At 42.0% G+C, this 20515-nt stretch overlaps 1 protein-coding gene across 8 annotated transcripts in view; it reads left to right on the forward strand.

Annotated features, from left to right (window-relative positions):
• The first annotated feature begins 214 nt into the window (after window positions 1–214).
• The window catches only part of PRKCA (protein kinase C alpha), a 522615-nt gene continuing 502314 nt past the window's right edge, over window positions 215–20515 (forward strand). For 6 of the 8 annotated variants that reach the window (XM_065532446.2, XM_074020203.1, XM_074020205.1 and 3 more), the window contains exons 1-2: window positions 215–629; window positions 3718–3749. In XM_065532446.2, the coding sequence (XP_065388518.1) occupies window positions 457–629; window positions 3718–3749 (205 nt within the window). In that variant the 5' untranslated portion in view covers window positions 215–456. Of the gene's footprint in view, window positions 630–2301; window positions 2400–3717; window positions 3750–20515 lie in introns of those variants that run through there. The other 2 variants (XM_074020202.1, XM_065532445.2) reach the window with 2 other exon arrangements.

Here is a 20515-nt window from a genome sequence, read left to right on the forward strand (position 1 = left end):
TCTTCCCAGCACCGCCAGGCGCCCTCTGCCTCCTCCGCACTCGGCGCGGCCCGCTCGGCGCCGCCGCCGCCCCCCCCGCGCGCTCCCGGCCCGCGCGCCCCCGCCGTTCTCGTCCGCGCGGCCTCGCGCTCGGGGCATGCGCGGTGGGCGGCGCCGCTCCGGGCCGCCTCTGCCGCCGCGAGTAGGAAGCGCGAGCGCCGGGCGCCGGGCTGTCAGTGAGCCTGGGGCCAGCGGGCGAGCCAGCGGCTCAGGCTCCGGCTCCGGCTCCCGCTCTGCGCCGCACCGGCCTGACTCTCCCCGGTCCCCGCCGCGCCCCCTCGCCGCGACCTCGGCCACCGGCCCGCGCCCCCCGCCCGGGGTCGCCCCGAGCCCGCACCTCTCCGCCGCCGCCCCCGCCCACCCGGCCCTCCGCGGCCGCCGCTCCCCGGCGGAGGCAAGAGGTGGTTGGGGGGGACCATGGCTGACGTTTTCCCGGCCAACGACTCCACGGCGTCTCAGGACGTGGCCAACCGCTTCGCCCGCAAAGGGGCGCTGAGGCAGAAGAACGTGCACGAGGTGAAGGACCACAAATTCATCGCGCGCTTCTTCAAGCAGCCCACCTTCTGCAGCCACTGCACCGACTTCATCTGGTAGGTGCCGGGCCGGGCACCCCTGCCCCGCTCCTCCCCGCCCCTGGGTCCCGGTCCCCGGCGCGCCGGCAAGTCCGCCCCGGGGCTGGCTCACTCCGAGAACTTGGAACCGGCGGGAGTCCTAACTCTCGCCCGGAGTGACACGCGCTCCCGGCCCTGACACCGGCGGGCAGGACTCCCGGGACGTCGCCGCCCCGCCACACACACCCCCTGGCGCCGGAGGGAGGCTGGCCCCGTGCGGTGGCGGCGGGGATCTTTCCCCGGGCCGGGCCCCTCACCTCCCCGGGGGCGCCCACCCGCACGCACCCAGCGGAGCGGCCGCTTGCCGGGGTGGGAGCCCAGTGGACAGGGGAGGAGGAGAGGCCCGAAGGAGCGAAGGTTCCCGGAGAAACGCGTCCCGGAGTAACGGGGGAGCGGCGGCGATTCCGCTGCGCGGTCCAAGTTGCTGGCGAGCCAGGCTGGGCGCGTTCGGGGGGGTGTGTTTGTGCTTCCCATCGGGCTGGACCGCGCTGGAATCTTGGGCCCCTGCCTACTGTAGGCTGCATCTACTGGGCACGGACAGACTTTGACTTTTCTGAGTGAGCAGAGAGAGAGAGAACAAACTGTTGAAAGCTTGCAGTGGGGGAGGGAGAGTTCGAGCAGGCAAATGGCACAAGGGCAGAGGGACTCATTTAAAATAGACCCTGTCGGCCAGGCGCGGTGGCTCACGCCTGTGATCCCAGCACTTTGGGAGGCCGAGGCAGGCGGATCACCTGAAGTCAGGTGTTCGAGACCAGCCTGGCCAACATGGTGAAATCCCGTACTACTAAAAGTACAAAATTTGCGGGCGTGGTGGCAGACGCCTGTAATTCCAGCTACTCGGGAGGCTGAGACAGGAGACTCGCTTGAACCCGGGAGGCGGAGGCTGCAGTGAGCCGAGATCGGGCCACTGCACTCCAGCCTGGTCGAGACAGAGCGAGACTCCGTCTCAAAAAAAATTAAAATAGACCCTGTCAACACGAGATTAGACCTGTAACCCTGTTGATGAGGACAGAGGCCTTATTTAAGAAAAATAACATAAGGGCCAGAGGTGTCAGAGTTCAGGTAATCGCCAATGAATTCAGGCATTCTTAACTCGGAGGATCCTTGGGGGCTTATGGAGAATCGATACATAGAAGGGCTTCAGGGGTCTCTGAACCCTGCAAAACTGGGTGAAATTGTGTTTGTGAATCTTTTTGCTGGTGAGAGAATTACAGCTTTCATCTGATTCTCAAAAGTGTGTGACCCTTCTTCCCAGCTCCCCGTCACCACACAGAAGTTTAGAAAGCTGGAACTAAAGGAGCTCTAGGTCCTCTAGTTAGAGCAGCAGTAGTTTGGTTTTTCTCTTAGATTGCCGGATGCCCTGACTCTTCTACCTCTTCTTTGTCGTGTAGCAATTTCCTGACAAGACAGAGCTATGGCTAGGGCTTCTTAGCTCCCTCCCCTTCTAGGCCAGGGGGAGCTACCCAGGGTGGCAGTCATGGAGTGAATCCTGCCACCAGCCAGCTGTGTGGCACAGGTATCTTGGGCCATTAGAGTGAACATAATATGGATGGATCTGTCTGAATCCATCACACCTGGGGAAAAACATCCCAAAGGTCAGGTCCCATGATCGTGGTGCTAATAAGGTGTTTAATTTTTCCTTTCCTTTTTAGACATCTGCTCCCAAGTACACTTTTACGAAAAGCACAGCCACCTCTATGAGTGATTTCCACTGTCTAGTCAGCATATGAAGCGATTGTGCTCAAAGGAGTAGGTAATCGTAGATAAGGCTATTTAAAATACAATTTCGGAGCATCAGGGCAAAGAGAATATTGCATTTGGTTAAGAGGAGGTGGTCAACTGTGAGAGTCCATTAAAAGGGAACAGACTGCTGGTGACTTTTGCAGGAAGTGGGAGAGTTAGAAAGGGACTTGCAGCCGACCGAGGCTAGCTAGTGTCTTTCCACTGTCAGTTGCCCTTGAAGGATCAGCCCTTGGTGAGCTGAAGAGGCGCTCAGGTCACTAGCAGTGTTGTGAAGTGGAAGATAAAGGCCCCCCTGAGTATCCCTGCAGCTCTCTGCATTTAATTGTAAACCAACCAATTGGAAGTCCCAGGAAACCATCTACAGGGATTGTCTTTTTCAGTTTGCTTTCATTATTGTTTCTACGGGGTCCTTGATTTGCAAGTTTATTTCAATATTAAATCACTGATATTTTTAAGTGAAATGTTTAGAGTTCATTATGGTTTTTGGTGAGGGGGGATGACTCTTAAGTTAATTTTAAAAGTATGTGAAATACTTTGTGCATTAAACATTCTATGTGAAGCAAGAGGTTATGACGCTCAGCCTTCTGAAGAAATGTTAATGCAGTTAATCCTAGTAGAACAATACCTGCAATTGAATGTCCATGTCAGGGTTCTCTGCTTACAGAGTAAATTCTCTAAAGTCATTTACAAGAACAAAATACCCTCCGTATGTGCTTTGACTGCTGTCGGTTCTCAGTAGAAATTAGATCATGGTAATCTCAAATGCAAACAATAGGAATGATATTTTCTAGCATCTGGTTCCTTAAGCCAAAATTAAATGTTAAAAGTGATGCCGTTTGGCAATTTCTAGACACATAATACTTTAAACAAATGCATAATAAGTAAGCCCACTTTGTTGCCTTTAGGGAGGAAAAAAAAAACAATTTTCATTTGGTCTTCGGGAACAAAATTAAGTAACTTCCTTTTAAAATTTTAACCATAAACTCTTTTGTTACTTGAATATTGTATTGTAGCCAACAAGTTTGAATACACAGTCATGTTCTTGTCTTGAAATTTAAGTATCGATAACATAGTATAAAAAATTGAAAAGAAGCTTGATATATTGGAATAGTTCAGTGATCCTTTATAGGCAAGATTTTTTTTCCCCTCAAAGTTGAATTTACACAGTAATCTGACTAGATATTTAGGTATGTTTTTTCTATTAAGTCATTGGGTTTCACGTACAAACCTTTAGTAGTGGAGTACTTGGTCACATAACTTGTTTGAAATATGCTATCCAACGCAAAATATGTTAAGAGATTTTGTTTTTGTTTTTGTTTTTCAGGGGGTTTGGGAAACAGGGCTTCCAGTGCCAAGGTAAGCTGCCACTTTTGATTTTATTTTCAAGCACAACATGAAATAAGCATTCCAAACAAGAACAGTATTTCCAGTCATCTTTTCTTTCCAATAAGAAAAAGGTTATTCAGATAATGTTTTTGAAATATGAGGGCTGTAAATTTGGGCCTTAAATAATTTGAGCCTACTAATCTGCATATAGAGCTGCCTTTTTCTCATTGGGAAAAAAAAAAAAGCCTTCCTGTAATTTTATTTTTTGCCGAGAACATTCTTGTCAGAAACTGCTGTCTTTGTGTGGGTGTTGAGAAAAAAATGGAATCACTTTGTATTCAAGTGGCTTTTCTTCCTTGTTCTTCCTCTTTGTTTTTATTCTTCATCGCTTTTACTTATGTATTGAGTTGGACTCACTGCATCTAATTTTAGGCCACATTTCATTCTAGTAAGGGTTTGTTTTGTTTAGATTACCAGTTGTCATCCAGAACAAAGTTTGCATGTTTTAAAGTTTTGTCGATGATTTGATGGTGACTGATTTCTCCGGTTTGACTATGTGGCATGCTTTTCTTTAAGCTTACGTATCTGACAACACGTGATACCAGCCATCACATACAGAAAGGAATCCATTTGCTTCCCCCTCTGATCTGTAATTATATTCCACACACATCAAATATCTAACTTTTTGTACTCTCCATTCTATTTGTTTGGCTTTTCCTTTTTGAAGAAACCCACTTTATAGATCGTGAAGGCATCACAGGCTCATTAGCTAACTTTTCTGGCTCTCCTGCTCATTGTCTGTGTTGTGTTTATTTAGTTCTGGTTCCATTTCCCATCTGGGCATAGATTTATTATTAGGGCAAGCAGAAAGTACATTCTAGCCTGGAAAATATTATCCTAACACTGTTTAATATTAAGTGCATTAGAGAAAAAGGCACTGTGTACTTTCTTACAACTTGGAGGTTGTGCTAGCTAGTAAATTGGTTGCCTTTTAAAAACTTCTTCAAATTTGTGAACTTGTTTCTTATATACATTTTCTAAACATATTTTAGATGGGAGTATTTTATGGTATGATTATTCATTTAATATTCTACCTTTCTTTCTCCCAGCACATCTTTCTCCAAGATGTGCTTAAAACCCCTACTGAGTATATCATTTTCAGAGTTACATTTGAAAATCAAGGGATATTCCTTTTAAAAAGAGAATAAAGAGAAAGATGTGTTATACCAGTCTCTACAAAAGATGAAAGGAAAATGTAGCTCTTTCTAGTTCTCAAAGTTGTGGGCCTGAACTTTGTAGGTGAGATTTGAGCCTAGGCTTGAACATGACTTTAGGGAGTTTAAAGATGTAAGATTCTGGGCCAATGTGATTGACATCTGTTAGTTTTGGTGATATTTTTGGTTTGGGTGGGGACTTATATAAATCTATAAGAAAATTTTTGTACTGAATCTTCTCAGTACTACTTGTCTGGGAGAAAGTGCTTATCTTGTTCTAAAACTTTTATCATTTTCTGCGTAAATAAAAAGTAAGATTGATTAGAATAAGGTTGGTTCCTCTTAGACCTGCTCATCTGAGCAGATTCTGTTGTGGAAATCCCAGTGACCATATTACTAGGCTCCAGGGGGTTTTGCACGGTTTCCCCCAGAGCATCTCTGGAACTTTTAGTGGATTAGCAGATTAATAGTCTCATGGCAGCATAACTCCCTTTTACCTAAATTATACAAGTGAAACCCGTAAAAATTTTAAACTGTATAAAATAAAAAGTGAAGTTGCATTCCCTTCTCTCTTCCCACCTCCAGGGATAGCTTCTGTTTGAGACAACCATTCATTCACTCACTCACACATACTTAGTTTTTAAAAGGAGATCAACATTTTATACCACTTTGCAACTGGCTTTTTTCACTCAGCAGTAGATGGTGGATATTCTTCCACATCAAAGCATCAGTTCTGCCTTACTCTGCTTAGTGGCTGCATGTGTGGATGTATCCAATTTATTCACCCATTCCTCTATTGAGGGGTATTTTGGTACTCAGTTCCTACTAGTACGATACCTTTGTCAAGAGCATTATTGAACACTAGTATAGGTATTCCTACAACAGTCAGAAGTGTGTATGTGTGCATCTTAAATGTTAATGGCTACTGCTAAATTACTCATCAAAAGAGTTCCAGTGCACATTTTTTTTTTTTTGTATTAATGGGACTGCCCCTTCAGTTTTACCAGTGAAGATATTAGATAATGTACATCTTTTACATTTTTTTACCAATCTGGTAGGTGAAAAGGGGCCCCTCTAATAGATTTCCATCTCCTGCATTCTGGGTGAGCGTGAACATTTTTTTTTCAACTATGTTTTAGCCATTTGTGTTGTGTGAATTGCCTTACTTTACGTAATATTTGAAACTCTGGATTTACAAACTAGATAAATTAGAGAAGTGACTATGTGCTTTCTATATAGTTCTTTGCTTTGGTGAAGAATAACCTCAGATCTCTTTAAATAATGAATTACCCTACTGCATTTACAAATTATAGTTCACAGAAACTTTTTCCAATAGTATACATTTATTTGTAACATGCTGTCCGCTTGTTATATTTTGTTTACTGTGTCTCATCTGTATTTGACTTCTAGTAGGCATATGCTAGTCCATTATATTTTGTTGTTTGTTGTAACTTAATTAAGAAGGATGTGTTACCTCGGGATGATGCTTTTAATCCCACAAATACAGTTATCCAGCTTTTTCTGTTTTGGCTCTTACCTCAAAATTAATCTTTCTATTAACATCTGACCATTGTAGAGTGTTTAAGTTTTCTTTTAATGCACTCATTTTTTTTTTCCTGGTTTTGTTTGATAGAGCATCATTCTTCTGCGGGAGAATAACTCATTCTCACTCATACCTTTGGCAACACACCCTCTGGAAATGACAGCTGGAGTTTGAAACTGCTTTTTGTATTCCTCATACATCAGAGTACTTTTACACGATGAGGCAGTGCTTTCTATCTACTTGTATGTAGTGTGTTGCTTTGGTTAGTAGGTAAAATATCTGCAGCAAGCATAGTTTTTCTTCCTTTCTTTAACTAGAGAGGTGTGTATGCTCCTAGTGACTCACATATTCATGCAGTAAGTAATATAGCTTTAGATCCAAAATATTTATCTTCATATTACTTAGTAAATGATGAGTAGGTATTTGAAGACTAAAGAAATGAGTTTCAGTCCTTAAAACTGAGTTTGTAATTTATGCCATTTAGAGAGTGGCATTTTACAAGCATGTGAAACACTAAGGTTATTTCTACTTTCATTTATGTTGTATCTTGAGAAAGAGAAGGACGTTTCTCTGGAGAGAGACTTATTGGCTTATTCCCATTTTCCCTTCATGGACTCTGTACCATTCTTCTTTATATTGCAATATAGGTGTGCAACCCTGAAAACGGATATTACCAGGGCAAGTAACACAGGAAACCATTGTCAGAATTTGCTGCCTAAAATGGTGAAACCAAGGGCCATTCTTCTGGGGAGGAGAAAGATGAATGTGTAGTAGATTTCCAAGTAGGAAATACTTTTCTTAAGGTCCTCAGAGATAAAGACAAGCGTGTTCCTTCACAGCTCTGAAGTGACCCTTTTTACATGACTTGGAGTTGCCTTCTTATTTTTGGCTGAATGTTTTTTGCTTGATGTATTCCTAGCACTCCTTTCATCTCCATAAGATTAGCAGAGATCTAGTCCTTGCCCACTTTTTCCCCCCGCCTCAGAGAAAGGAGAAGATGACAGGGGAGTAGATTTGTGTGGTATGGACATTGATGAAGTTGAATGTCAAGTCTGGAAGGTCTCTTTCCAGTTGGTAGTTTCTGTCTTGCACTGGCTACTTCCAAAGTCAGTCATCAGAGAACAGAGCGATCCACTGTACTGCTCAAATGCACTCTTCCTCTGGGGCAGTGGAGCTGAAACAGTGTTATCTACTGCTTTCGGTACTGGAAAAGGGAAAGCCAACTCGATTTTATCCCCCTCCTTAGGCGGAGCAACACCCATGCACTTCTCTAATTACAGTGGTAGAAACAGCCTCTCAAAATGGGACCTGCTTATTTCAAATGCCAAACAGTTACATAGTTTGTTACATCTGCCTAACCTCCCCTTGTTTTCCCTAATTTTTTTTTTTTGGCTATTCTTTGTCTTTTAATATCACAAATTAAAATGTACTACAAACCCAGGCTCTTTGAGGAAGATACTCAAGAGACAGCATGAGAATTAGGCTCTGCCAATAACCATGACCAACAGAAGCCTGTTGTCCCTGAATGATCATCACTGGATTTTGAGCGGTCTGCTGGGAAATAATTCACGTTTTTGTGCTTTCAATGATGCCACTAAGAAGTTGTTTTGAATCTTGAGTCATTTCCCTGCTAAGAACACAACACATATTGTACTTCGTCTGTGACTCCAGCTGAAGCTCTGCATTTTTCAGTGTTAAGGGTTAAAAAATCAGCTACTCGGCCGGGCACGGTGGCTCACGCCTGTAATCCCAGCACTTTGGGAGGCTGAGGTGGGTGGATCACGAGGTCAGGAGATTGAGACCATCCTGGCTAACACGGTGAAACCCCATATCTGCTAAAAATACAAAAAGTTAGCCAGGCGTGGTGGTGGGCGCCTATAGTCCCAGCTACTCGGGAGGCTGAGACAGGAGAATGGTGTGAACCTGGGAGGCAGAGCTTGCAGTGAGCCAAGATCATGCCACTGCACTCCAGCCTGGACGACGAGCGAGACTCCATCTCAAAAAAAAAAAAAAAAAAAAAAAAAATCAACTACTCTTCCCCTTTGATATTTTGTTTGAAGGCCCGTTTCAGAGGAGATATTTCCATTGGCTCATCTGAGCAGGGTGGTGGTTTCTATTCCTTCTATAAGAATGAAACTTGGTGTTTAAAGGAAGAAAAAAAAGAATGATTCTCCTCTTGGCTGTGTGAACTGAGGGATTCTAGAAAACAAAACTAGTTAAGGAAGGTGACCTTTAAACAGAAAGGGGGCAGTAGCGATTGAGTCATCAGCCTTTCAGAAAAGGGATGCGCAGTTGTCTTCATCTGCCACGGTGTTCTGAGAGCTGAGTTGTATGGACACCAAGTACCAGGAGATAGGATACTGAGGTCCGAGTTGGGCAGAATCATGAGGTTGGCCAACTTGAGCAGAGGATCTGTCCTCCCTACGTACTGCATTGACCACTGCTTACCCTGTGTGGCCTCTGGCTGCCCGCTGATTTTCAAAGTTATGGGTTTCAAAGCCAGGGTTTTCCATTATTCTGTCTTCAAGAGGGGTTCAGCCCTTGGTACCTCAGTTTTGATTGGTTACCCATCCCCAAATTGTAAGTTACTTTAATTATAGATGAACTCTTGAAGGTGTAGTTCCAAAAAGATAGAATCCATGGAAGACTGAGTGTAATTTGAAACCTAGAGGTTTTGTAGTTAATGCCAGGTCAAAGCATTATCTCAGCCTCAAAGATGAAATGGCCAGTAATGCCTGAATACAGAGAAAAATGGTGGAGGTGGACAGTTAGAACTGCCTTTCTGTGCTTGAGTGCAGTGGCTCATGCCTGTCATCCCAGCACTTTGGAAGGTTGAGGCAATCGAACTGCTTGAGCCCAGAACTTTAAGACCAGGCTGGGCAACATGGCAAAACACCGTCGCTACAAAAAATACAAAAAGTAGCTGGGCATGGTGGTGCGGTGCCCATGGTCTGAGCTACTTGGGAAGCTGAGGTGGGAGGATCACTTGAGCCTGGGAGGTCGAGGATGCAATAAAGTGTGATTGTGCCACTGCACTCCAGCCTGGGCAACAGAGTGAGACCCTGTCTCAAAAAACAAAACCAAACAAACAAACAAACAAAAAACCCCTGTTTTTCTTTTCAACAGTGGTTTTCCTCCGTAAAAATGTGTTAATACTTAGAAGTAGGGACGCTTAGATAAAACTAGCGTTAGGTGTTCCCTTTTGGTGCTATATACTTGTTATAAAATGATTTGATTAATGACTTTCTGAATTGCTACTTTTACTTTATATGGTAAGTGAAAGTGTTTTGTTAATTTATTCACACATCAATCCTACCCCCGCCACCAGAAGCTGGGGCTGTAGCATATGGAGTGGCTATTTATCCTCATAGGCAGTAAAAGCCAAATAAATGTTTACTTTTGCAGATACATCTGATGTTTGAGTTTCCTTTTCTTTATATTATTTTATTTTTTTGAGATGGAGTCTTGCTCTTGTTGCCCAGGCTGGGATGCAGTGGCTCAACTTTGGCTCACTGCAACCCCTGCCTTCTGGGTTCAAGCAATTCTTCTGCCTCAGCCTCCTGAATAGCTGGGATTACAGGTGCATGCCACCATCCCCAGCTAATTTTTGTATTTTTGGTAGAGACGGGGTTTCACCATATTGGCCAGGCTGGTCTTGAACTCCTGACGTTAGGTGATCCTCTTGCTTCAGCCTCCCAAAGTGCTGGGATTACAGGCATGAGCCACCGCGTGCAACCGGAGTTTCCTTTTCTTTAAATTTTTTGGTGGTGTCATGCCCTCTGAGTATTTCACTCTTGATGATACTATTGAAATTTAAATTTTTAGACAAATTAACCCCTCACTTGCTCAGTTGTTTTTCTTCATGAAGAGTCAGAGTATTCCATTTCCAAATAGCATTAGTTTCACAGCTGCCCTATCAGGATAAGTCCAACTCCTTAGCAAGACATTGGAAGACTGTTAAAGTCTCCTGCCTGACATCTTCAGACTTACCTACAATGCTTTCTTTCTTCCCATCCCTGGGTCATTGTGAGTAAGTTGCAGTTTCCCAGGAAGTGCTTCCTTCAATTCTTTCCTCAATCCCCTTTGCCCAGATGATACCTGTTTCACCTGTTAAGTCTTAGTCTAAGGTTTGGCTCTGGTCTTTCCCGATTGTCCTGCTATTCTACATGTTCTTCCTATCATAGGACCCTTTTTTTTTTTTTTTTTTGAGACAGAGTGTCACTCTGTCACCCAGGCTGGAGTGTGCAGTGGCACAGTCTTGAATCACTGCAACCTTTGCCTCCTGGGCTCAAGCAATTCTCATGCCTCAGCCTCCTAAGTAGCTGGGATTACAGGCACTTACCACGATGCCCAGCTAATTTTTGTATTTTTAGTAGAGACGGGGTGTCGCCATGTTAGTCAGGCTAGTCTCGAACTCCTAACCTCAAGTGATCTGCCTGCCTCCGCATCCCAAAGTGCTGGGATTACAGGCATGAGCCCCCGCACCCCACCCTTCCTGTCATAGGACCTTCACACTGTATCACCTCTCTACTTCTGTTTCCTCTGCCAGTTTTGAGTACAAGGACTGAGTCTTACTTCTTTTTGTGTCTCCAGTGTGTAATGTGGTGCCTGACACTCAGTAGATACTATGTAAATATTTGTTGGGTGTGTGATTATATAAATATTAAGAGATGTGATACAAACGTTCATAACCAGAAAGATCACAGTGACTTCTGCCTGGCTACCTTTTCTATATTTTTTTAAAGCAAGCTTATAATCCAAAGTTATGCCAACTAAAATCTTAGGATCATTAAAGAAAAAGTACTTTTTGAAGCTAAGCATACTTATTCCAAAGAGGGAGCAGAAAATTCTACGTTTATGTGTGTAATAAGTTAACATATGTAATGGCTAAACCTAACACATTAACACTGTAGAAATAAACCACTTAATGTGTCTTCTTTCTGTCTTTGGAAGAGTGTCCAAGCATCAAGAATAAATCTTATTGCACAAATAAAACAAGAGTGTATTATGGGCTGTAGCAGGAGAGGGAAGATATCTTGGGTACAGGGTGAGAAAGTAAGACCAGCTTTTAGTACTTGTTTGGTACAGTTATTTAAATGCTCTGTTTTACTTTGAGATTGGTAATAACTGGAGCTCAATCATCATGCTCCAGAGGGAGCAGTAGCTCAACTTCACTGATTCTGCTATTTTTAAAATTTTTGTACCTGAAAAGTTTTGTGCCTTAATACATTTTTTTTGTGCCTTAATACAAATAATAAAGGTTTTTGTGCCTTAATATGCAAGTAAATGTACAGGGATGGCAGTGGCAGCTTTGGAGTGAAACAGCTGTGATTATGTTTATCATCACAGATTATAACGGTGATTAGAATCACTTTCAAGATTTTATTCAATTGAAAGGAAAGAAAATGAATATGTATTCAATGCTGCATTATGTCAGACATCTAACTTTCATGTTTTATATGCTTTCATTCCAAAAGCACCCCATAACAGGATGTTATCCCCATCTTAGAAATAGAGCTAAAGTACTTAACCAGGCTGGTGGGGCGTATCATGGGTTCAGATACTAACGGTTTTGCAGAAAACATTCTTCAGAGCCAAGTGGAAACTTTTGGTATGAATGAAGCCTGGATTTATATTAGGAGAGGAAAGAATGATGCCATTATGAAACATTTCTTGGTGACATAAAATTAAGGTTTCACTGTCCTCATCAGTCTGTCAAAATTTCCACGGCAGACCCTTTATTTCAGGTCTTGTTTCCACCCAAACTGAAATCTCATGCTCAACTTAAGGCATGGCCATTTCAATGTTGGCTGTGTCTAGTAGAAATTGCTATAACTGCATTAAACTCTTTACTAAATTATACAAAAGGGAAAATGGTTTCTGGAAATAGATTTCTATCAAGAATGGAATGGAAGGGAATGATTTGATTAATTGCCAGCACAAGATAAGAATTATTTAAGAGCGAGACGGGCGGATCACTAGGTCAGGAGATCGAGACCATCCTGGCGAAAACGGTGAAACCCCGTCTCTACTAAAAAATACAAAAAACTAGCCGGGCGAGGCGGCGGGCGCCTGTAGTCCCAGCTACTCGGGAGGCTGAGGCAGGAGAATGGCGTAAACCCGGGGGGCGGAGCTTGCAGTGAGCTGAGATCCGGCCACTGCACTCCAGCCCGGGCGACAGAGCCAGACTCCGTCTCAAAAAAAAAAAAAAAAAAAAAAAAAAAAAAATTATTTAAGAGCAAGTCCATAAAGTAAGATTAGCATGAGGGCAATGTATCTTTAATGCCTTCACTTGCTGTTCCCCCTCCAATATCTATACATTTCTATTCTTGGTATTTTGAGAAATAGTAGATCCATCTGTCCTGTCCAGGGTGACTCCGGTAGGTAGTTAGGAAATAAACCATAAGGGTGTAAATATGAGACTTGAAGATGTGCTTATAAATAAGTTTAGCTCTGACTTGGACAGACTTCCTCAAGTTTGAGGGGATGGATCAGTGAGGGTCCAGTTAACAGTTGAATTGAGAGGAAAATTCTACCGTGGAGATTAACTCATGGTTTTACCATCTAGTTTTGAGTTAATCTCTACGATAGAATTTTACTGTATAGTGAGATATATATGTATATATGTGTGTATGTGTATATATGTATATGTGTATATGTGTATATATATGTATATATGTGTGTGTATATATACACACACACACGTAGCTCGTGTGATACATACACACACACACACTAGCTGGAGTATGGTTGTGCACGAAGTTTATGACATAGGGGTTTTCTTATAATTGAAACACAATTGATAGCCAGCACCCAGATAGCACTTACTGTACACACTGTTGTAAGCACTCACTTTTAACTCATTTGATCCTCACGACAATTCTGAAGAGAGAGGCAGTGTTGTGATTCCCGTTTTACAGCTGAGGAAACAGGCCCTGAGGCACAGGGAGGTCTACTAATTTGTCCACAGTGACACAGTTAGAAAATGGTGGGGCTGGGATTCAGACCTGGGCAGTATGAGTCCAGATGCCATGCCGTTAAGCCGGGTGTTCTCCTGCTTCTCAGTTCTCCTTTTCTTGAAGTTTGTCACACTTAAATCACACCATTGACTCGAATGTCTAGGTATTAAAGAATGAAGCATTTTTTTCTTTTTTTTTTTTTTTTGAGACGGAGTCTTGCCCTGTCGCCCAGACTGGAGTGCAGTAGCGTGATCTCGACCCACCGCAACCTCCGTCTCTCAGGTTCAAGCAATTCTCCTGCCTCAGCCTTCCGAGTAGCTGGGATGACAGGCTTGTGCCACGATGCCCGGCTAATTTTTGTATTCTTAGTAGAGATGGGGTTTCACCGTGTTGGCCAGGCTGGTGTGGAACTCCTGACCTCAGGTGATCCACCTAACTCGGCCTCCCAAAGTGCTGGGATCGCAGGCATGAGCCACCGCGCCCAGCGGGAAGCATTTTTTAAATTCAATAACACTTAATGTGCTTCCTGCCTGAAGTGGGAGGTTATGGCCCCATAGATGGACTCTGTTTAGTCTGTGTCATGCCAGATCCTGCAGGGTGTGGGACAGAAGACATATATGAAAACAACACATTGTGACAGTACATCATGTACATTATATTACATCGTAGTCTGAATGAAATAACAGTTTTTGAAGCATGTGGGAAGGAAGGAGATATTTTTTGAGCTCATTAGGAGATGGCTCTTGTTTTGGGCTTTGCAGGTTGCTAGAATTTCCTTTGATTAGGAGAATGGAGGAAGCCCTTCTAAGGTAAGGGAATGGCATGAGTGAGAGAGGGATGTGAGTGACTCACGTTCAGGGAGCAGTAGACTGGGAGAGCCCATCTTATTTGAGATGTAACCCCCGCTGACCTCCAAAAGGAAGAACAGATGAGAAAAATATGTGGGCAGCCGCTTCACGTTTGCCACATACTGATTCTTTATTAAATACGTTGTTTCCTCTTGTATCTTTTTGTTTTCATGTCATCATTTTCAGAACAAAGTTACAAATACAGAGATTACTGTATCTACATGTAGAAGATACATTGTAATGAAGCTTGGAAAATAACTTCTTGAGTTTAAAACAGCTTGTTCAACCAGTGGGCCACATGCAGCCCAGGATGGCTTTGAATGTGGCCCAACACAAACTTGAAAACTTCCTTAAAAAATTATGCATTTAAAAATTTTTATTTGTTTTAAAAGCTTATCAGCTATCGTTAGTGTTATTTTATATGTGGCCTAAGACAGTTCTTCCAGTATGGCCCAGGGAAGCCAAAGATTGGACACGCCTGGTTTAAAAAGTGTGGTACTTTGACACTTCTTTCTGCTCATCTCTCTACTATAAGGAAGCTGGCATATTGATTATTGATTATAGCATCCTGTTGGGAGTCCAGGGTCTTACCACGTGGAAATTATGATTGGAGATGAGATACTCAGTTATACTAGATATATGTATTAATAAGGGGAAAATAAAGAATTAAAACATTTACATATTAAAAATCGGCAACACTTTCTATTTTAGAAACTGTCTACCGATTTATTCAGTCAGAATTTCTGGTTCATGATCCGTAGTTTATTCCTCCTCTCTCCATGGGCTAACCTTGGGCTGATGTGTTTTCACCGTGGTCAGAAACCTTGGTAAGGAAAGCAAAGGGGTGCTGCAGTGTACTGGTGTCCTATTTGGAGTGTAAGATAAGTTTTCGTCTGAGATTCAGATTTGAGAAATACAAGTTTACATGATACTACTACCATGCTACTGTGAACTTACAGTGTACCACCACCGCATGGGTGGAAAGGATGCTGGAACAGAAGCTAAGTAGGCTGCCCTCATGTGTGACTGGTGAACTGGGAAGCTGTAATTTGAAATCAGGCAGATTTACTGAATGTCTGTTTCCACTGCAGTAGTTTTTTTAGTTGCTGAAGCAGTACAGATAAGTAGCCAATCCCTTTTTCTCAACTTATCTCTTCATTTTTCCCTTCTTTTAGGTTTCTAATAAAGAATGATTTGTGGTGCTGTTTGTGGTAATTGGAATAAAACTCTCACTGGCTTAGAAAGCTTGGCTCACAGTTGGAAAGACTTCCATTAGCTTCCTTTTAGATTTGTGTTGAAGTTAAATGGCTGTACACTAGCTTAAATAATTTTCCTTCTTCTGTTGAATTCATGCAACTGTACATCCTCTGTGAATGAACTGCCTTAAAATGTGAAAATGGGAGATTACTCATTTTAAAAAAATTTTAAATATTTTAACTTGATTCTTAAGTATTTACAATGTAGAAAATAGCTTAAAACATGATGGTTAAGTTCTAAATAGGAAGATGTTTTTCTTAATGCTGTTATAGTTGTGAAAAGTTGTACATGATGACTTAAAATTTAATAGGTGGGTTACAAAATAAGATGATGGTATTATGAGTAATTTGCCTACCAATACTTCTGAAGTTTCTTTTTAGTGAACCTAATTTTATCATATGCCAAATTTGTTTAATACTAAAGTGACTTTTGTTCCTTTGGTTTCACATTAGTTTCCTCAATCTGAATAGCACATTAATATGGAAAACTTCTCTAGAATTTTTCTGTTTTAATTAAAAAATGGGGCTTTGTTTCTCTATATCACATATGTGTGTGACTTTAAAATTGAAATGATCATTAATTATAAACAGTTTAGAAACATGGAGGAATGATTTTTATTTAATTTTTAGGTGCGAATTCAAGTTTAGGACTAATGACTGATAGACACCATTATCCTTTTTTTTCTTTCTTTTTTTTCTTTTTTACTTGTTTTGTACAACCAGGCACCATAGCACATGCTGGTATTGAGCTGGATTGGTGTCTATGTGATGCAGATTAGCTTTCACATCATATGTTATAAAGCTGAGTTATTGGGCTGGAGCGGGAATAGTTGGTATGCTTAAGACGTGTCATGGTGGGTTGGACACGGTGGCTCACGCCTATAATCCCAGCGCTTTGGGAGGCCGGGCCGAGGTGGGCAGATTGTTTGAGGTCAGTAGTGCGAGACTAGCCTGGCCAATATGGTGAAACCTTGTCTCCACTAAAAATACAAAAATTAGCCGGGCGTGGTGGCGGGTGCCTATAATCCCAGTTACTTGGGAGGCTGAGGCAGGAGAATTGCTTGAACCCAGGATGTGGAGGTTGCAGTGAGCCAAGTTTGTGCCATTGCACTCCAGCCTGGGTGACAGAGTGAGACTTGGTCTCAAAAAAAAAAAAAAAAAGAGAAAATACTTGTCATGGTGACTGGGTGCAGTGACTCATGCCTGTAATCCCAGGACTTTGGGAGGCCGAGGTGGGCAGATTGCTTGAATTCATGAGTTTTAGACCAGCCTGGGTAACACGGCAAAAACCTTTCTCTACCAAAAAATATGAAAATTAGCAAGGCTAATTTTTATTAGCCTGTAGTCCCAGCTACTTTGGAAGTGGGAGGATTGCTTGAGCCCGGTGGTCCAGGCTGCAGTGAGCCAAGATTGTGCCACTGCACTTTAGCCTGGGTGACAGAGCGAGACCTTGTCCCCTCCACCCCCACCCAGTAAAAGTCTTGCCATGGTGGTCTGCCGTGGTGGTCTACCATGAATCTAATGAAACGTTGTGGAAGGATAATTTAGGGGCTCTGGGCTTTTTAGTTTAATTTTCTGAGTAATATGACAATTGAGGTATATTGCTAATGCTTTTCTAGATGCTACATGTTTTATTTAAAGTAAATTCTGGAAAATGTAAAGCATTTGTGATTTTAATTTTGACAATATCATTTGTGCACAAGTTGTTTTTGGCTGACTTACCCATTGGTGAAGAATTATCAAAGGTTGAAGTTTTGTCTCAAAATTATGAAGCACGTTATTAACTTTGGCTTTTGTTGTATTTCTAATGTGTTCCTTTTTGTCAGGTTATATTTTATATTCTAGGTATTTTGTCCTGATAGCCTGAGACTTTTTCTTATATGGAGACTTTCTTAGCATGAAAAAAAAATACTTTTTTAAGTAGAATATAGTTCATGTCAGGTGAGCAAAACTTTTGGTCACTAAGAAGTAGCTGAGTATCTCTTACAGAACATTGGGTTTTAATAGTACTAAAATTATATATTCATAGGTGGTAGTCATGCAATAACCTGAATTCATATACTTCTGTGTTTTAAAATTTTTTTGAGACAAGTCTTGCTCTGTTGCTCAGGGTAGAGTACAGTGGTGTGATCTCGGCTCACCGCAACCTCTGCCTACTGGGTTCAAGCGATTCTCCTGCCTCAGCCTCCTAAGTAGCTGGGGTTACAGACGCCTGCCTGTAATTTTTTTGTAGTTTTAGTAGAGACAGGGTTTCGACATGTTGGTCAGGCTGGTCTTGAACACCTGACCTCAAGTGATCTGCCACACCTCGGCCTCCCAAAGTGCTGGGATTACGGGTGTGAGCCACTCAGCCTGCCTCTGAATTCACATACATTTAAGTACTGACCTTTGTTGACCTTTTTGATGAATCCTGTTGTCATAGGATCAGGAAAAGCCCTGTTCTTAGAATTTTAGAGTAAGAAAGGACCATAGAGGCTGTCTAACCCAGGTTCTTGAATTTATACCGGTAGAACTGGCGGTAAGAGTTAAGTGACTTGCTGTAAACCAAACCCCCAGAGAGTGGCCACTTAAATCTCCAGCCCCTACCTCCTATAGGGTGACCCTGTGCTATGAACCTTTGTACTTGTACTCTGTAGTCTTGACTCTCAAATGCCATTCCCAGTGAGTACAAGTGCTCATCCAATACTCTATTTAAAACAAAAACAAACAAACAAACAAAAACATGAGGGAATCTGCAAACAAAGCAGACACGAGATTCCTTTTATTTTCTTTGAAAAATGGCAGTGCCTTTTAGAGACAAATATGCATCTAAAGTCTGGAAGTTTACCAAGTAAATAAGGATTGTATGTTTAGCTTTTATAATTTATAGGTGAACAGTCTAGTAACAACATAAAGAACTTGTATTAAAGAATATTAAAAATGCTTCAGACTTTTGATTTGTATTGGATGAGAATTCACGGGCAAGGAAGATGACCCTTCATGAAATTATATATTTTTTCTCTCTAATTTTAACTCTATGATTCTCTGGCAACAGGCTATACAGCTCTGGTGTTACTTAGTCTGCAAAAATCTTACATTGTTTTCATACCAGAGCTGATTTTACCTTTTTATATATTACCTAAAATACACACATACAAATAAATTACTCAGTTAATCTACAAATGTACATATTTTTAGTGGCTCCCTAAGTGAGATTTAAAGCTTGACTAAATGTAGTCATGGAGCTTATTATTTGGTAGTTTTGCATTCTGTAGTTTATGTAACTCCATCCTTAAAATTGAAATTATTTCTAAGTGGTACAAGCCAAATGCAGAAGTCAGAGCTTTATTTTTGATAGTTTCAATGTTGTTGATTTGAGGTTCTGACCTTGGAAATAAAGATACAGAAAATAAACACACAAAATATACAAAATAACAGATCTGGTGATGAGAGATTAAACATGGACATTTATGTATGCTTTTTCCAATGTTTATTTTCTAGCTAAATCCAAGCACAACCTAAAAGTCTTATAAATATTCCATGGAAAATTTTCCTTCCTATGCTAGGTTTCTGAGTTGCTTTAAAAATTAGTCTGAAACCATGGTTCCTTTTTTCTCCTTGGTAAATTTCCCTGGGTCGGGGGGGTCTCTTGGGCATTCTTTATTGCCCTGAGTCTTTGAACCATATTCAGAATGAGAAACTAAAGACAGTTTTTCTGAAGATACTCAGAGGATGGACAGAAATGACCACTGCTGATTTGATGTGTATGAATAATTTGGAAAAATTTTGATAGAACTTAAGTGCCAAGGATAGTTTCCATGTCGCCTTCTTTATTGCTCCTTTGTGCCTGCTATATAGATGTTATTGTCTTCTTTGAATAATGGCCTGCCTTTTCAAACAATTTAGCTCACTTAAAAAAAATTTTTTTTTGAGTCTTGCTCTGTCGTCCATGCTGGAGTGCAATGGCATGATCTCTGCTCACTACAACCTCTGCCTCCTGGGTTCAAGCAATTCTCCTGTGTCAGCCTCCCAAGTAGCTGGGATTACAAGCATGCACCACCGCACTTGGCTAATTTTTGTATTTTTAGTAGAGACAGAATTTTGCCATCTTGGCCAGTCTGATCTCAAACTCCTGACCTCAGGTAATCCACCCACCTCAGCCTCCCAAAGTGCTGGGATTACAGGGTGTTAGCTAACTTTTCTTGAAAAAATCTTTGATAGTTCCCAGAATGAAGGGCTGAGGGGACTTGTATTTATTCCATGAACTCAGACTCATGCCATCCATGTCTCATCCTGAAGTGATCAAACCATTCTTGGCTCTAACTGGAGTGCTTTCTCATCAGTACCCTTCTGAAATCTTTAGAAGAAGTAGGTTTCTTTGCCCCAAACTTCTTAAACTTTTAGTTGCTCTGGAATAATGTCACTCTGGGTGAGGTCAGCCTTGTCAGGGTGGGTGCTGGGTGCACTTATATTGGTTCTCATTGGCAGTAATCTCATTCACAAACATGGTTAATAGAAATGGAAGGCCAAAGATCTTATGTCATTGCCTGGTCTCTTAGGAGAGATGAAACAGGAATTCATGGAGCTTCAGAGATCTGGAAACGCATCTTCCTGTAGACCAACACTGTCCTGTAGAATTTTGTGTCATCATGGAGTGTTCCCTAATGTGCACTACCTAGTACGGTAGCCACTAGCACCATCTGGCTACTAAGCACTTAAGATGTAGAATTGAATTTTTTATTTAATTTGTTAAAGTTTAAAGTTAAATGGCTACATGTGTCTAGTGGCTACTGTACTGGAAGATTCAAATTTAAACTATTTTTAAAAAAATTCTTTAAATTTTTTAAAGAGATGGGGTCTCCCTCTGTCACCCAGGCTAGAGTGCAGTGGTACAGTTCTAGCTCACTTCAGCCTCCAACTCCTGGCCTCACGTAATCCTCCCACCTTAGCCACCCAAGTAGCTAGGACCACAGGTGGCTCTCACCATGCCCAGCTAA

The sequence above is a fragment of the Macaca fascicularis genome, chromosome 16 (assembly GCF_037993035.2).
Source record: "Macaca fascicularis isolate 582-1 chromosome 16, T2T-MFA8v1.1".
Lineage (NCBI taxonomy): Eukaryota > Metazoa > Chordata > Mammalia > Primates > Cercopithecidae > Macaca > Macaca fascicularis.